The following is a 15,828-nucleotide window of genomic DNA, read 5'->3' as shown; positions in this document are numbered from 1 at the left end:
TACAGACCCTCTATTCTGCTACTGACTAAACTTCCCGTTAACGTCAAAATAAGAGCCCTGTTTACAGTTAGTTGTTTTGCATGAATATATCTTAGTTAAATGTAGGTTAGTGCTCTGTAAGCAATAATATTCTTTATTCACATTATGTCCGTACCCAATGATGAAAATAATAAACATTATTTAGTTTAAGATCATTTATTTTTTCATTAATTGAGTCATAAAACAACATACTTTTTAAATGGAAAATGTTGCTTCTCGTGTCAAATATTGTTATGAGATGAATTTACATGTAATTAATTACAGAGTCTGTAATTAATTACATGTAGTTTGAACAGAAGGAAACGATACACAGACACGTCATGTGTTTGATGACTGTAGAGACATCAGACAGTTGACCACACAGGAAGCCGTTAGTCTGGCGTCAGCATCAGAGTCCCAGCAGTCAGTGAGAATTCTCTTCATTTCACATCCCTGAGAACCAATCAGATGTTAGGTTAGTGGGACTCAACCAGGCCTGACTCAGTTACATGTTTCAATTACAATTACGTCTTCAATTATCCATGTTTACTTTAGTTTTATTGAACAATTCACATTCATGTTTTTACAAAACACATTAGATAGATTTATTTCCTTTATTGTCATTCAACATTACATCAGGGATGCATTTGAACAAAATGAATAATAAAAAGGATGAAAACCAGGTCAGGTCAGGAGGGATGCAGAATAATTATATACATATATTAGTGCAAAGTGTATGTGCAAAAAGAGGTGTGTGTGTGTGTGTGTGTGTGCTCCTCAAATATCTCTATAAATCAGGCTCAGACTGAGCTGAAACTTTCAACATGGCTGCTGCTTGGTTCAAGGATGAGCAACGTCAGATTTGTTTGAACTTCCGTTAAGGAATTCTTTCATAAAATTGTCTTAAATACAGCTTTGTAGAACAGCTCAATGTTGACAGGTAGTCATGGTAACTCAGGATGAAAGCTGCGTAGAATCTACAGTAGTGACTGCACAAAGGGCTTTTAAAAACCACCAAAGAGGGTCTAATATCCTACAAAAACATAAATTAACAGAGAAACATAAAAAAACCAAAATACAAATACATAATAGGACAACAAAACCTACACAAAAGGGAAAAAAAAAATGCACAATGGAGAAGAAAAATACATAAAAGAACAACAAAAATACACAATTAATACACTTCCTCATCCATCAGTCCAAACCATCCTCCTGTCAGTTGGACCCTCTCCCCACATTCCTGGTCAAAGCCTCCCCCCCTCTCCGATTCCCATCGTCATCATCATCATCATCATCATCATCATCACTGTAACTGTTCCCTCATCTTTTTAAACCTCTGCAATAACGCCAATCCTGAGAAGACCTGCTGCTGATACTTCCATTCTCAATAACTTCCGTCCCAACTCAAATCTCCCCTTCATCAGTAAAATTCTCAGTTGCCATCCAACTTCACTCTCACCTATCCCATAATAACCTTTATGAACAGTTCCAGTCCAGTTTCTCCATCCCCCCCCCCACACAGGTTAAGAGTCTGGGTGTCGTCCTCGACAGCACTCTAATTGTCAAATCCCACATCAATAATATCACCCGGTCAGCATATTTCCACCTCCGTAACAATAATGACCTCAGCCCCTCCCCCACCCCTCACACTACTGCTATCCTTGTCCACAGTCTCGTCACTTCCTGTCATGATTACTGTCATTGCTTGTCTTTGATCTCCCCAGTAAATCTCTCCATAAACTCCAGTTAGTCCAGAACTCAAACCCCACCCCTCTACCTCCCACATCACTCAAAACCACATCACTCTTTCAATTTAGACATGATCAGTTTTTATTTGAATTTGTACATCATTATTATAATTACTAAATAACACCATTTTGGTTTCAATATGTTTAGTGAACCATTCTGTAAAGCTTGTATAATTATGCTGTGGTAGTGAGTAAATAATATAAAGTTTAACTTAGTTGATAAATCAATCAAGTCATTTATGTACAACAGAAACAGTTTTGCTCCTAGAATCGACCCCTGGGGGACACCGCAAGTAAAGCTCCTCCATGTTCAATTACAACTCAATTATGATTACGGTGACCTGCATTTTTTTCAATTACAATTACAATTAAAATTACCATTATTGTTTTTCCCCTGCAATTAAATTACAAATATGTTCTCAATTACTAAAGTTCAAATGAAATTAATCACAAATACTGAGCCTGAAATAAATGACCCCATAAAACATTGTTATGCCTTAGATAGCCTCATCTCAGAAAAAAAACAAACAATTACAATTATAATGAACTGAATTGCACCGAGGCCACCAGGGTGCCCAGGGCCCTGTGGGGGTTACCTCAGGCAGCACGTCCCAGGGTGGGGGTATGGAGGGTCTCTGGTTCATGAAACAAACGTGATGAATCAAATGTTCCCATGAAGGATTTGGTCCCAACTCCAACTCAAAAGGAAGCAGATGTTGTGGAACATCAGCATCTGTAGAAATAATGTAATTAATATTATATCATCGTTAACATTTACTTTCTATCCCAATATTCACTATCATGGAGGGGGGCAACTTCTGTCACAGAGGGAACCATAAAAATGTGTTAGTTTGATCTGAGGGCCACATTATGAACATTCATGTCAGCATTAGAATAATGACCAATCTGAGCATTAATACAGGGAGATAAAAGGGGTGTGTCTGTGGTTTGGTTGTGTCACCAGTTTGACCTCATTTTGTGTGTTTTTGGGGTCACACTCTGTATTTATGTTGATGTTTTCTGTATTTCCCAGTCATTTTGTGTAATTTTCTTTGCTATTCTGTAATAATGTGTCTGTCGTTGTTGTCATTTTATGTTTTATGAGTCATTTGTGTATTTTTTGTGTGTTTTTCTCTTATTCTGTGTATGTTTGTTGTTGTCTTGCTCATTATGAGGAATTTTGTGCATTTCTCTTGTCCTTTTGTGTATTTTTCCTGTCAAAATGAATGTTTTTTGGAGTCATATAGTGTATTTCTGTTGTTTTTTTTGCTTGTTTGTCAGTATTGTGGGTTTGTGGAGTCATTTTCAGTGTTTTACTCGTCTTTTTGTGTACTTCTGTTGTCGGTTTTTGTAATTTTGTATATTTTTGACTCATTTTCTTGTTGTTTCTGTTCATTTGTGTGTTTTTGTATTACTGTATTTTCCTGCAATGTTGTAGTTCTTTGCAGTTTTTTTTATGTATTTATGTGAATTTTTTTCGATTTTGTTCTGTGTATTTTTCCATCATTTGTATATATTAGTATTTTTGTTGCCATATTTTTGCTCCTTTTAATGTATTTTTGATACAATACTCCCATTTCTGACACTTCTACATCACATTTTAATGTTTTTCTGCACATTTTCCGCACACTTATAAACCCTTTACACCACTTTTACACATAATGTCACATATGTCGACCCATTATTGTCACTTTTAACCTCTTTTCACCAGATTTCATGATTATTTTTGCCAATTTAACAACATTTGTCATGTCCATTATTTACCAGTTTAAATTGTTTCAATATTGATACTTTGAACCCATTTTACCACTTTTTCTGTCTGTTTTTATCCACTCTAATTTACAACTTTTAACCAATTTCTGTGGTTTTTAAAATCTCATTTCATCACATTTTCCACCATTTTTGGTCACTTTGAACCATTTTATTAGTGATTAAAACCATGATTTCCATCTTTAAGATGACTATAATAATAATAATAATAATAATAATAATAACAATAATAATAATAAATGTTCCTGGATAACAGTGGATATTATTCAGATGAATAAATAAATGTGGTTATCACAGATTCATAGAACAATGGACCATCATTTTACTGACTTTATGGATGGACCCCAAAAATCTCTCCTTTATTCCCCCTTATAGATGGTCCTGTCTCCACATGACTGTTCTTCAATGTTCATGTCTGTGTTCAACCACCTTCAGCTACAGTGGGGGTCCCTGCTCTATGGGACCTTTATTTTGGGGGGTCCCTGCTGTATGGAACCTTTATTTTGGAGGGTCCCCGCTCTATGGGACCTTTATTTTGGAGGGTCCCCACTCTCTGGGACCTTTAATTTTGGAGGGTCCCTGCTCTATGGAACCTTTATTTTGGAGGGAGCCCGCTCTCTGGGACCTTTATTTTGGAGGGTCCCCACTCTCTGGGACCTTTATTTTGGAGGGAGCCCGCTCTCTGGGACCTTTATTTTGGAGGGTCCCCACTCTCTGGGACCTTTATTTTGGAGGGTCCCCACTCTCTGGGACCTTTATTTTGGAGGGTCCCCACTCTCTGGGACCTTTATTTTGGAGGGTCCCCACTCTCTGGGACCTTTATTTTGGAGGGACCATTCTCTCTATAACCTTTATTTTGGGGATCACGGCCTAAACAGTTTGAGAACCAGTGCTTTAGAATACCTGACCTTGAAACAGATGTGAGCAGCGCATCCAGACCTCCCACAGGATCAGAGCCAGGGCGTAGACGTCGCCCTGCAACATGAAGGAGCTGCTGGTCAAGTTCACTGCTCTCTCCAGGAGCTCAGGGGACATGTAGCACAGTGTGCCCACCTCAGGGCCACCCTGGAGACCACCACACACACGTTAGTGCCTTTACACTCTATCTATGTGATATATGTCTAGCCTTCATCCACAGGCCTTCTACTGTGGAAGAAAAACTCTATTTTGAAGCACAACTCATACAGTGACATGGAATTCATGTAATTTACACAAAGCAATCAAACGTAATTACATATGAATATAATACAAACAATTACTTTCATGTCAAAGTAACTAACACACACACACACACACACACACACACACACACAGAAACCTGAGACTGAAGCCTTAGGCCAGACATAGGCAACTGGCAACTCGGGAGCCACATGTGGGTCTAATTTTGTGTGAACAAGTCCCCAAAAATTTAATTTCAAAAATATGGAAGGAATATAAAACCCAACATAATAAACAAGGTAACTCCCAAAACACACAAATTGTTTTATACATTTTCATGATCAGAAAAGAGCAGATGGAATAATAATAATCTTATATTAATATGTCCCCACAATTGTTAATATAATGTGCATAAAATACAAATATTTAAATTGAAGTGCCATAAAACACAGTAACTGTACAATATATATATATATATACGTATGAAGTAATTTCTTCTAGTAGGAGTTTTTAGTGAAATGGTCCCAAACCTTTGAGACTTTAGGTTGGTTCTTCTTTGGTTGTGCAACTCTTCTTCACAACGTAAATGGTGAAGTGACACTGAACTCACGTGGGCCGTGAATTTTATGCAGGAAAATATGTAATTTCAACATTATTGTGTCCTAGTTTGTATATACATAAAATACTAAATATGTAAGAAACTGGCAATATTCAAGCAATATGTGACAGATATCAGTTCCTACAGTCTAAACTTTAACATTTCTATAAAATTAAGAGAACTTCTATGCAATAATTTGAGAAAAATGTTAGGTTTTGTAAGAATTTAGACATTTTTTCACAAATTTAACATTCAAAATGACTGCAATCACGCAGCATCGGAAAAAATGAGCACATTTTATTTTTATTTTCTCGTGCGGTTGAATGGATGCTCCAAAGCTCCCTGCATATGTCACAGTGCTCCAGTGAGGAGTTGAACAACAGTAGGTTTTTACATGCGTATATCAGGGTGTGGCACCTGGAAGTTTTGGGTGTGGCTCCGCCCCCATTGACGTCCTACACAGGAACGCAGAACAGCGGAGCCTTCAAAGTCACACAGGACGCAGGAGAAGTCTGCTCTGAGCAGAACGTTGGAGCTGCTCAGGTCTCTGTGGGCCACGGATGGTTTGTGAACACCTGGAACACAGAAAACATCAACACACACACACACACACACACACACACACACACACACACACACAGACCGTTGTGTTGGAGGTCAGAGTGCAGATAGGAAAGCCCCTGAGATAAGGACAGACACATGTTGAACGCTGATGTCCAGCTGATAGAGTGTTGGCTCAGGAAGGAGTGAAGAGAACCCTGAAACACAAAGAAATGGTGATTATTAGATAAAATCAGGTAGACAGATACACCCTTAGTGGTGCTCAAGCTCCTCCCCTTTTGTCCTGCATGAGAAAAGGTCCTTTTCTTTCTGCTGGAGTCCAATTTGTTTCTATTAATTTAATTATTCCCCCTAAAGGTGTTTTCATATCTGACAGGGAGTTTATTTGAGTTCTTGTGGATATCAGCTTTAATGTGATAGTGACAGTGTGCTGAGCAGAGGTGGAAAGATACAGAAAAAAATCTACTTAAGTAAAAGTACTGTTACTTTGATTAAATTTAACCTTTTTTTTGCTTGTGTCAACACATCCAATGTGTCAGAGCATCCAATAAATCACCTCTGAAAGCAAGAAATGTGTACAGTATGTTATATAAAGTCTATAGAACATTCTAGGTGGAATGAGCTGAAGGAGGAATCAATGATACTGACCCCAGGGTGACGTGTGCACACCTACAAATACAGCTTTATATTAATAATAATAATTGTAATTACATCTCATGATTTTAATTACAATTAAAATCATAATCATAACAGCTACAGCTGTAGCTGTCATGAAAAGAAACGCACACACAATGTGTAAAGGCACAGTTGTTTATCAGGCACTGCTGGAGGACGAGGTGCACCAGAGACCAGAGTCAGCACCAGACGTATTAAATGAATTAAGAAAACTTTGGGGGGCACAAAAACGCTCCACTCTGAGTCGCACACATTATTTAATATTAATTAAAAAGCATTGTGGCTTTGTTTTGTCTGTTTTTGCTTGTTATTCATTTATTTATTTATTCAGTTTGATCATGAGTTTATATCGGTTGTGTTCACTAAAATAACTGTGAACAAGTTGAAAATATCCTGCTGTGATTTTTTTTACAATGAAAACAATATGATGATAGTGTGTGTGTGTGTGCTGTGGACGTGGCTAAGGCAGTAATCCATACATCACCTCTGGCTCTAACCATGTTCTCAGTAGACTTCACACTCACATGTTCAGCGAACTGCATCACGATGAAGAAGCTGGTATCGTGTGGTTTGGTCCCAGAGCCGAGGAAGAGGACAATTCCAGCGTTCTTCATCAGAGGAAGTTCATAAACCTCCTTCTCTGCTCTGAACTTTTCCTCCTGCCCTCCAGGAAAACACTTCACAGCAACAGCAGAACCTTTGTATTTACCCTGGAAAACTGTGGCAAAACGACCTCTACCGACAACCTGGAGGACATCAGCACAGAGGTCAAAGGTTAAAGCTGGGGGTGTGTCTAAAGCATGTGATACCTGAGGAGAGATGTACCTGTTGGAGCTCAATGAGGGAGTGGTCAATGATAGACTGGTTTGCTTCCTGACAGGAGCACTGAGGGTTAACGCTGACATCACAGGAAGATGAAGGATTCTCCCCTAAAATAACAACAATATCATAAGATATTTATGTAACATGTACGTACGCTATCTTACATTTAGGTACAAGGTTTGTACAAACAGATAGCGATGCAATTATTATTATTATTTGGGCTAGAGTCAGAAGCCTAGATTTAACTCAAGGAGCGGAGAGTAAATACACTGAACACAGTTCTGATTTTTGGTGATACCTTATATTGTGATATTTAAATTGAATAAACCAACATTAAGACATTTACAACAATAGACATAATACACAAGGCCATACATAGGAAAATACCATATATACAGTTTCTTGGGGTCAGTGGGCATTCAATAATTGTGCCATACAATAGTCCATCAAGGCCCAACCAGAGTTCCAAGTCCATAGAAGGATAAAGTCCAAGTATCGGAGGGGAATGTATGAGGTTTGTGGCCCTTTACTGTGTTGTGAAGGGGGAAAAAACGAGAAGAAGAGCGGCTGCACAAAGGAGCCTCCAACCAGCCCCACCAGAGCAGTGGAGGGTCAGTTTGTTCGGTCCAGGCAGAATCTTCAGCTTAGTGCCCAGACTAAGCTCTAGCTCACCATCAACTGGCCAATTCTGTGGTTAAGTCTGTAAATGGCTCCGTTTCGGACAATCAATGGCTCCGGTATTCGGCTCCTATAGTTGGACATTTACTGCCTTTAGTTTTAAGATGTTCACTAAATAAACAACACCACAACGTACCTGCAGCAAACATCTCCGTCACATGACCCTCTCACTCCTACCGGCATTCAGCCACAGCTGTGTTTATACAGTGAGTTGGACGCGCTCTCCTGTGACGGTGTGACGTAGCGGCGTGACGTAATGACGTGACGTAATGACGTAATACGTAAATAGGTAGTATTTTATATAAAGGAAAGGAAATTAATAAATTAATTAATATTAAAGGGTTTTACACCCGTGTTACATATATATGTATATATATATATACATATATACTGTATATATATATGTATATACTGTATATATATATATATATATACTGTATATATATATATATGTATATACTGTATATATATATATATAAATATATACTCATTCATGAACAGTCATGTGGAGACAGGACCATCTATAAGGGCGCCGGTGTGTCTGGTGTGCCGCTTGGCTCTGCTCAGTTTTATTTGTTTTATGCTGATTTTAACATCTGTTACAAGGACCATCGACTCACTGCTGGTGTATAATTGTCAAGAATTGCTAAAGATAAAAGAAACGGTGCAATCGTGTACCATTCGTGATGCAAACAACAAGTCAGGTTCATTCTACCTGGCCGACCTGCCTGCGCACCTCCTCAGGGTGAATGCGCCGCTGCCCAGGAAGCGGAAATGCCGAGGAGTCCGATCCGGTCGGCTCGTGAAGCTGAAAGCCTGGTTGGCTCTTTCTCCCACCGCGGTGTGGTCCTCGGAACTTCCACGGGATTACAGAGACTGTTTTTTCCGCTATGTCTCGCGACGCACACTCGCTCCAGTTGGCGCTTGGTTGGTGCCCATTACCGGACAACGGGAGGATCTCTGCGCGCTGCGCCCTCGCCGCTCTTCTTTCCGGGTTTCTGACAGTGTGTCCCCGGCTAACCTCAGGCCGCTGAGCCGGGTAGCTCAGGCGTCTACTACAGCTTCTACGAGGTGCGCACTCGTGAACGCGAGGTCTGTGGCGAATAAAACTTTCATCCTGCAGGACTTCTTTACATCGTGCGATTTGGATGTACTGTTTTTAACAGAGACTTGGATCAACAGCGGTGAGTCTACTGCTTTCTCAGAGTTATTACCTCCAGACTGTACTGTTATCAACGCACCGAGAACCACTGGTCGTGGCGGAGGTATAGCTACTGTTTTAAAGAACTGCTTTTATCACAAAGTGGTATCTGAGAGGTCTTTTTCTTCATTTGAACTGAGCTGTTTTGAGATGCGACAGGCTGACCCAGTACTGTGCGCTGTCATTTACAGACCACCGAAGCACAACAAGGATTTTATTAGAGACTTTTATGAATTTGTTGCTTGTGTGCTCACGCGTTATGACAGGGTTTTAATTGTCGGAGATTTTAATGTGCATGTATGTTGTCCTTCTAAACCCATGGCCAGAGAGTTTTTGGACTTGGTGGAAGCTTTTAATCTGACGCAACATGTCACTGGCCCCACACAAGTGCACGGGCACACGCTAGACATTGTGTTGTCTTGTGGTTTTCCTGTGAACAATGTCGTTGTTGGAGATGCCGTGTTTTCTGACCACAGCCCTGTCATGTTTGATCTTATTTTGGACTTGGAGGTGAAGCTGTCTGGCGTGCGTCATGGTCGTGTTATTAAGCCCGACACGGCCGCTGCTTTTTCTCCTCTTTTTACTGCATCGTTTCTGGATCATCTAAACTCCGCTGCATCTATGGACACCGAGCAATTGATGAACTCTTTTACTTTCACCTGCTCTGAAGTCTTGGACAGTGTTGCTTCCCTCAGAGCCATATGTCCTAAACCAAAGCAGGAACCGTGGCTCAATGACACTACGCGCACAGCTCGGCGTGAGTGTCGGAGGGCAGAGCGGAGGTGGAAGAAGGACCACTTGGAGGTCTCACACCAGATTCTTAGAGAGTGCTGGAGAAACTATCAAAGTGCTGTTAAAGCTGAAAAAACTCAATATTTATCTAACTTGATCTCGAATAATGTCAGTAAGCCTCAAGTTCTTTTTAAAACGATTGGTTCTGTTTTTAATCCGAGTCCGTCCACTTCATTGGAGATGACAAGTGGAACTTGTGAAAAATTCCTCTCCTTTTTTAATGAGAAGGTTGCTGCTATTAGGGCCAACATATCTCCCTTTTCAGTGTGGAGTTGTGTATCCACCCAATGCTTAGCTGTTTTCTGTCAGTTTGAGTCTGTGTCATTGTCTGTGCTCACAGGGATAGTTAAAAAACTTAAACCCTCCTCCTGTCCCACAGACCTGGTCCCTCCTCGCTTTTTTAAAGAGGTTTGGGACACCATTGGCTCTTCTGTTAGGGAGATCATCAACAGCAGCTTGGCTACTGGCATAGTGCCAGCTTTTTGTAAGAAAGCTGTAGTTGAGCCTTTGATTAAAAAACCTGGCCTTGACCCTGCAAATTTGGCGAATTATCGCCCAATTTCCAAACTACCATTGGTATCGAAAATTTTATAGAAATGCGTTTTTGCACAGTTGCAACCTTTTTTAGATGAAAATGGCACTTTAGACCCATATCAGTCAGGCTACAAAGCTTTGCACAGTACTGAATCTGCACTTTTAAAGGTTTTTAATGACCTGTTTTTAATGACTGATTCTGGAGGCTCCGCCATTTTAGTGCTTTTAGACTTGACGGCTGCTTTTGACACAGTCGACCACACAATTCTTTTAGATCGCCTAAGAGATCACGTGGGTGTCAGGGGGACCGCGTTGGAGTGGTTTAGGTCCTACCTGTCGGAGAGGTCATTCTCCGTCAGGCTGGGGGACTCCACTTCATCTTCTGCCCCACTTCACTGTGGAGTCCCCCAGGGATCTATCCTGGGTCCCATTCTTTTTGCTATATATCTCCTCCCACTTGGAGAGATTTTTAAGAAACATGGCATGTCTTACCACTTCTACACAGATGACTGTCAAATTTACTTGCCCATTGCAAAGAATGACCACAGCCAACTGACACCCCTGCTCCACTGTCTGGGTGACGTCAAGGCTTGGTTAGCCCAGAATTTTTTAAAACTGAATGAGGGAAAAACAGAAATAATGGCATTTGGATGTACCCTCACAGACTTGGGATCACTCCAAAAGTATTTGCATCCCAAAGTCACCAGCCTTGGCGTCACCATAGACAGTGATTTTAAATTTGATAAACAGATCAATGGCGTTTTAAAATCGGGTTTTTATCATCTTCGTCTTTTAGCCAAAGTTAAGCCTTTTTTATCATTTAATCTTTTTCAACAAGTCGTGCACGCTTTTATTTCAAGCCGTCTGGACTACTGCAAAGCACTTTACTCGGGCATCAGCCAAAAGGCACTTTACCGCTTGCAGTTAGTCCAGAACGCAGCGGCACGGCTTTTAACAGGGACCAAAAAGCGTGAACACATCACCCCAATCCTTGCTTCTTTGCATTGGCTCCCTGTTAAATTTCGAATTGATTTTAAAATTTTATTGTTTGTTTTTAAAGCTTGGAATGGACTGGCCCCTCAGTATATCACAGACCTCATCCAAATTTACCGACCCCCGCGCGCTTTGAGGTCTGAGGGCCAGCTCCAGCTCGTGGTTCTGAAGGCGAACCGTAAAACTAAAGGGGACAGAGCGTTTTCCGTTGTCGGCCCTAAGCTGTGGAACGCTCTGCCCCTCCACATCCGTACGGCCCCCACCGTGGAGTGTTTTAAATCTCGTCTCAAAACTCACTTTTATTCTCTGGCTTTTAGCACTGCGTAAGTTGTGTGGTCCTCTGTGTCTTTTATTTTATGTTATTTATAGTTTTTAATGTGTTTTTATTTATATTTATTCTTTTAAAGTGTTTTATTTTTATTTATTGTTTTATACTCATTTAGTGGCAGAGCTCATTTGCATTGTTTTGATTTTATTGTTGTGGTCACATGTTCAGCACTTTGGAAACGTTTGGTTGTTTAAATGTGCTATATAAATAAAGTGGATTGGATTGGATTGGAATAAAGGAGAGATTTTTGGGGTCCATCCATAAAGTCAGTAAAATGATGGTCCATTGTTCTATGAATCTGTGATAACCACATTTATTTATTCATCTGAATAATATCCACTGTTATCCAGGAACATTTATTATTTTTGGCTTTAATCACTAATAAAATGGTTCAAAGTGACCAAAAATGGTGGAAAAGATGGTGAAATGAGATTTTAAAAACCACAGAAATTGGTTAAAAGTTAAACATTTAGTTGACCAAAACAAACAGAAAAAGCAGTAAAAAAAAAAAAAAAAAAAAAAAGGTTGACATGACATGACAAATGGTGAATGTGGTTAAATTGGCAAAAAAACCATAATGATGAAATCTGGTGAAAAGAGGTTAAAAGTGACAATAATGGGCCAATATATGTGACATTAGGTGTAAAAGGGTTTTTAAGTGCTGAACATGTCTGGAAAGTGGAGAAAATGTGTAGAAAAGACATTAAAATGTGATGTAGAAGTGTCAGAAATGGGAGAAATGTAGCAAAAATACATTAAAAGGAGCAAAAATATGGCAAGAAAAAGTGATGAAAATAGGTTAGAAGTTTGGTGGAGTTGCAGAAAAATGGTAAAAATAAGCAAAAATGGGCTGAAATTGTACAGAAAATATTATTAGTTTCCTAAAGGCATCTGGGGACCCCCTCCCACTGTCTAGTGACCCCAAATGAAGTCCTAACTCAGATTGAGAACTCCTGTGTGTGGCAGATGATCTGAATGTATGTTTGCAAGGACTCAGATATCTATAACTGAATTATTTGGTGAATTAATTCATGTTTTCTTTGGCTACCTTGGATGGCTCCAAAGGGCCGGATCTGGCCCCCGAGCCTTGAGTTTGGTATAGTAGAATCTTACTTGTGTGTTGATAGAAGCTCCTCCCTCTTTTGGCAGCAGTCCAAAAACACACCATTAGAAAAAGCAGAACCACGGACACCACAGCTATAGTGGTTCTCATGGTTCCATCTGTAGAATGAACACACACATTAGTACATGTACACACACACACACACACACACACACACACACACACACACACACACACACACACACACACACACACACACACACACACACACACACACACACACACACACACACACACACACACACACCAGGGATGTTCCCCAGGTTGGGTTCTTAGTCTGGCTGGGTTTAATTACATTTTTTGATTACAATTACATCTTCAATTATACATCTTTATTACAACTTAATTAGGAATATGTTGACCAATATTTTTACCAATTACAAATAAAATTACATTTATTCTTTTTTCCCATAAAATGTAATTACATTCTCAATGAATTAATGGAAATGAACTACTTGCATTAACAAGGAGAAATAAAGTGAAAACTTGGTATTTAATGAGTGTTTTTTTAAAGTGGTAGCTCACAATTACAGAAAGGTTTGTGTAAATAAACATTGTATACCTGGTGAGCCTACAGCTTCCTCATCCTCAGAGATCCAGCTTATGTTGCTGTTGCAGAAATCTGTCTTACAAACACACTTGATCATTTTGTTGAAGCGTGGCTGTGGCTTGCAGTGCATATCTGGACAAGAGTGTTCGTGCATGTCACACGCTGAAACAGTCCAAAAACATCTGGTTAGCAACAGACAACATCTGGTTAGCATGTTGACTAGCACAAGCTTTTTAAAAAGTAAAAAGTCGCCACAAAAATAAATATTCAAGTATAAACAGATACCGGAAAAAACTACTTAAGCACAGTAACAAAGTATTTTTGTTACTTATCACCTCTGCTGGTATCTATATTTTACTTGAGTATTTCTTCTTTTGGAGACTTTTTACTTTTACTCTTTACTTTTTTTATACAAATATCTATTTCTACTTCTCACATTTTAAAAATGAGTTTGTTACTTTTAAAACCTTTGAAGATGACATCACAACATAAAAAGACACAAAACAACAAAAACTCTGGGTTTATTTGCAGTCTTTTTTTTTCTTGAAACATTTTCTTTACAAATTGTCTTTATTATGACTCCTAAATTCTCCAGGTGTTCAAAGGTAACAGATTGAATTTATTTCCATGTACCAGTTTTCTATAAGTTCTTAAAAAATTTAAAAGATATGGAATTTTCTGATTTAAAAACCTTGTCTTATTATGAAGGGACATTTGTTTTATTTTTTTTACTTAAATACATTACGTAGCATGTACTGGTACTTTTTTTTACTTTTACTCAAGAGAACAACTTTAATACTTTTACCATCATTTTCAGTACTTAAGTAGTGGTTCTTACCCTGGAGGTCCACCTTCTGCTGTCCATCCATCATCCAGAAGAAACCCACACAGCAGCTGGTAGCCTCACACACCTGTACGGAGCCGCTCACCCTGCCAGCCTGGGTGTATTGGTGGTTCCTGGGGCTGTCATAGTACACACAGCGTCTTTTTGGAGCAGAAGCACTGCTGCAGGTGCATACGATGAAGATGCATTCTGTGAAAAGAAGGACAAACAAACCCACGTAAGACCAGCTTCAGTAAATCACAATGTGAAGAAGAACAAAATGAATAAAAACATCCTTTGACCTACTTAGGTATAGTTAGAAAGATATTCACAGATTCAGCTTTCCCGGACCAATAACTCATCAACTGTACTATAACATGTTATAGTACAGTTATTGCATATTTTAGTACTTATTTAATGAAAAAAAATCACTAAAATGTAATTAAAGCTCATTTATTAAAACTAAGTGTTGTAGTATAGTTATGAATAGTGTACACAATGACACTACCACTTTCCTATAAGAAGTTATTGGTTTTAATTTTTTGTATCTTTTTCTGGTGTTGCAATTTGCAGATGGTATGAGCAGAACACATTACACATTAGCAGCAGTAAAATGTCCCATTTCTATATGTTTTGCTTTATATGGCTAAATGAGTCAAATAAAACTAAAAACTAAACAATATTTATACAAAAAGTACACAAAATGACAATAGAAATGCATACAAATATACAAAAAGACTCCAAAAACACACAAAATTACTCCAAAAAACATACATTACAGAAAAATACACCAAACAACAACGAAAATATGAAAATGACTCAAAATACACAAAACTAAATATTTATACAAAAATACACAAATCAATGCAATGTCAACAAAAAACTATAATTTTACAAAAAATGCACGAAAAGACAACAGAAAGATACAAAAATATGCAATTATACCCATTATGCTCCCACATGAATGCATAATTAGTTAATTAACTAATTAGTTAAAACTCACCGAGAAGAAAGAAGAACATACTTCCCTGATCCTGTGAGAATCTGAAGTGTGGTGGAATTGTCTCTTTCATTATTCAAGGTTAAACTCCCACGCTTCGTAATCATCTCCTTTCAACACATCTTCATAGTAGAAAAAATGCTGTGAATTAGTTTTTACATATTTATTTATGTATTTATTTCTAAGCATTTTCAACAGCAGAATGTGCACCTGCATCATTTACGGTTGTTTTATAGCAGTTTTTGTAAAGTAGAGTTGGTAAAAATTTATTCTGAATGTTAATTCAGATTGCTTTCATTTATTTATCTTAGAAGGTTTTTTGTGTTTATGTTGAACATTATTGCTAGTTTTTTGTACTAAAGCTGTATGGGAACATTCTAAGGCTAAACACAACTGTTTTATGATGCTGAAGCCACTTTAATTTTTTATCTTTGATTTTTAATAATATTCAGGTTG

The 15,828-nt window shown here is 38.6% G+C and overlaps 1 protein-coding gene across 5 annotated transcripts in view; it reads right to left on the bottom strand.

Annotated features, from left to right (window-relative positions):
- Window positions 1-256: 256 nt before the first annotated feature.
- The window catches only part of LOC114460775 (anti-Muellerian hormone type-2 receptor-like), a 37,403-nt gene continuing 21,831 nt past the window's right edge, over window positions 257-15,828 (bottom strand). For 4 of the 5 annotated variants that reach the window (XM_028442663.1, XM_028442662.1, XM_028442665.1 and 1 more), the window contains 10 exons: window positions 14,388-14,582; window positions 13,562-13,711; window positions 12,990-13,097; window positions 7,354-7,457; window positions 7,053-7,274; window positions 5,936-6,050; window positions 5,710-5,867; window positions 4,445-4,601; window positions 2,363-2,499; window positions 257-471 (listed from right to left, as the gene is read on the bottom strand). In XM_028442663.1, coding sequence (XP_028298464.1) covers window positions 358-471; window positions 2,363-2,499; window positions 4,445-4,601; window positions 5,710-5,867; window positions 5,936-6,050; window positions 7,053-7,274; window positions 7,354-7,457; window positions 12,990-13,097; window positions 13,562-13,711; window positions 14,388-14,582 — 1,460 coding nt within the window. In that variant the 3' untranslated portion in view covers window positions 257-357. The remainder of the gene's footprint in view (window positions 472-2,362; window positions 2,500-4,444; window positions 4,602-5,709; window positions 5,868-5,935; window positions 6,051-7,052; window positions 7,275-7,353; window positions 7,458-12,989; window positions 13,098-13,561; window positions 13,712-14,387; window positions 14,583-15,828) is intronic. The other variant, XM_028442664.1, reaches the window with a different exon arrangement.

This window comes from Gouania willdenowi, unplaced genomic scaffold (genome assembly GCF_900634775.1).
Source record: "Gouania willdenowi unplaced genomic scaffold, fGouWil2.1 scaffold_63_arrow_ctg1, whole genome shotgun sequence".
NCBI classification, from domain to species: Eukaryota; Metazoa; Chordata; class Actinopteri; order Blenniiformes; family Gobiesocidae; genus Gouania; species Gouania willdenowi.
This window is presented reverse-complemented; position numbering and strand designations above follow the sequence as displayed.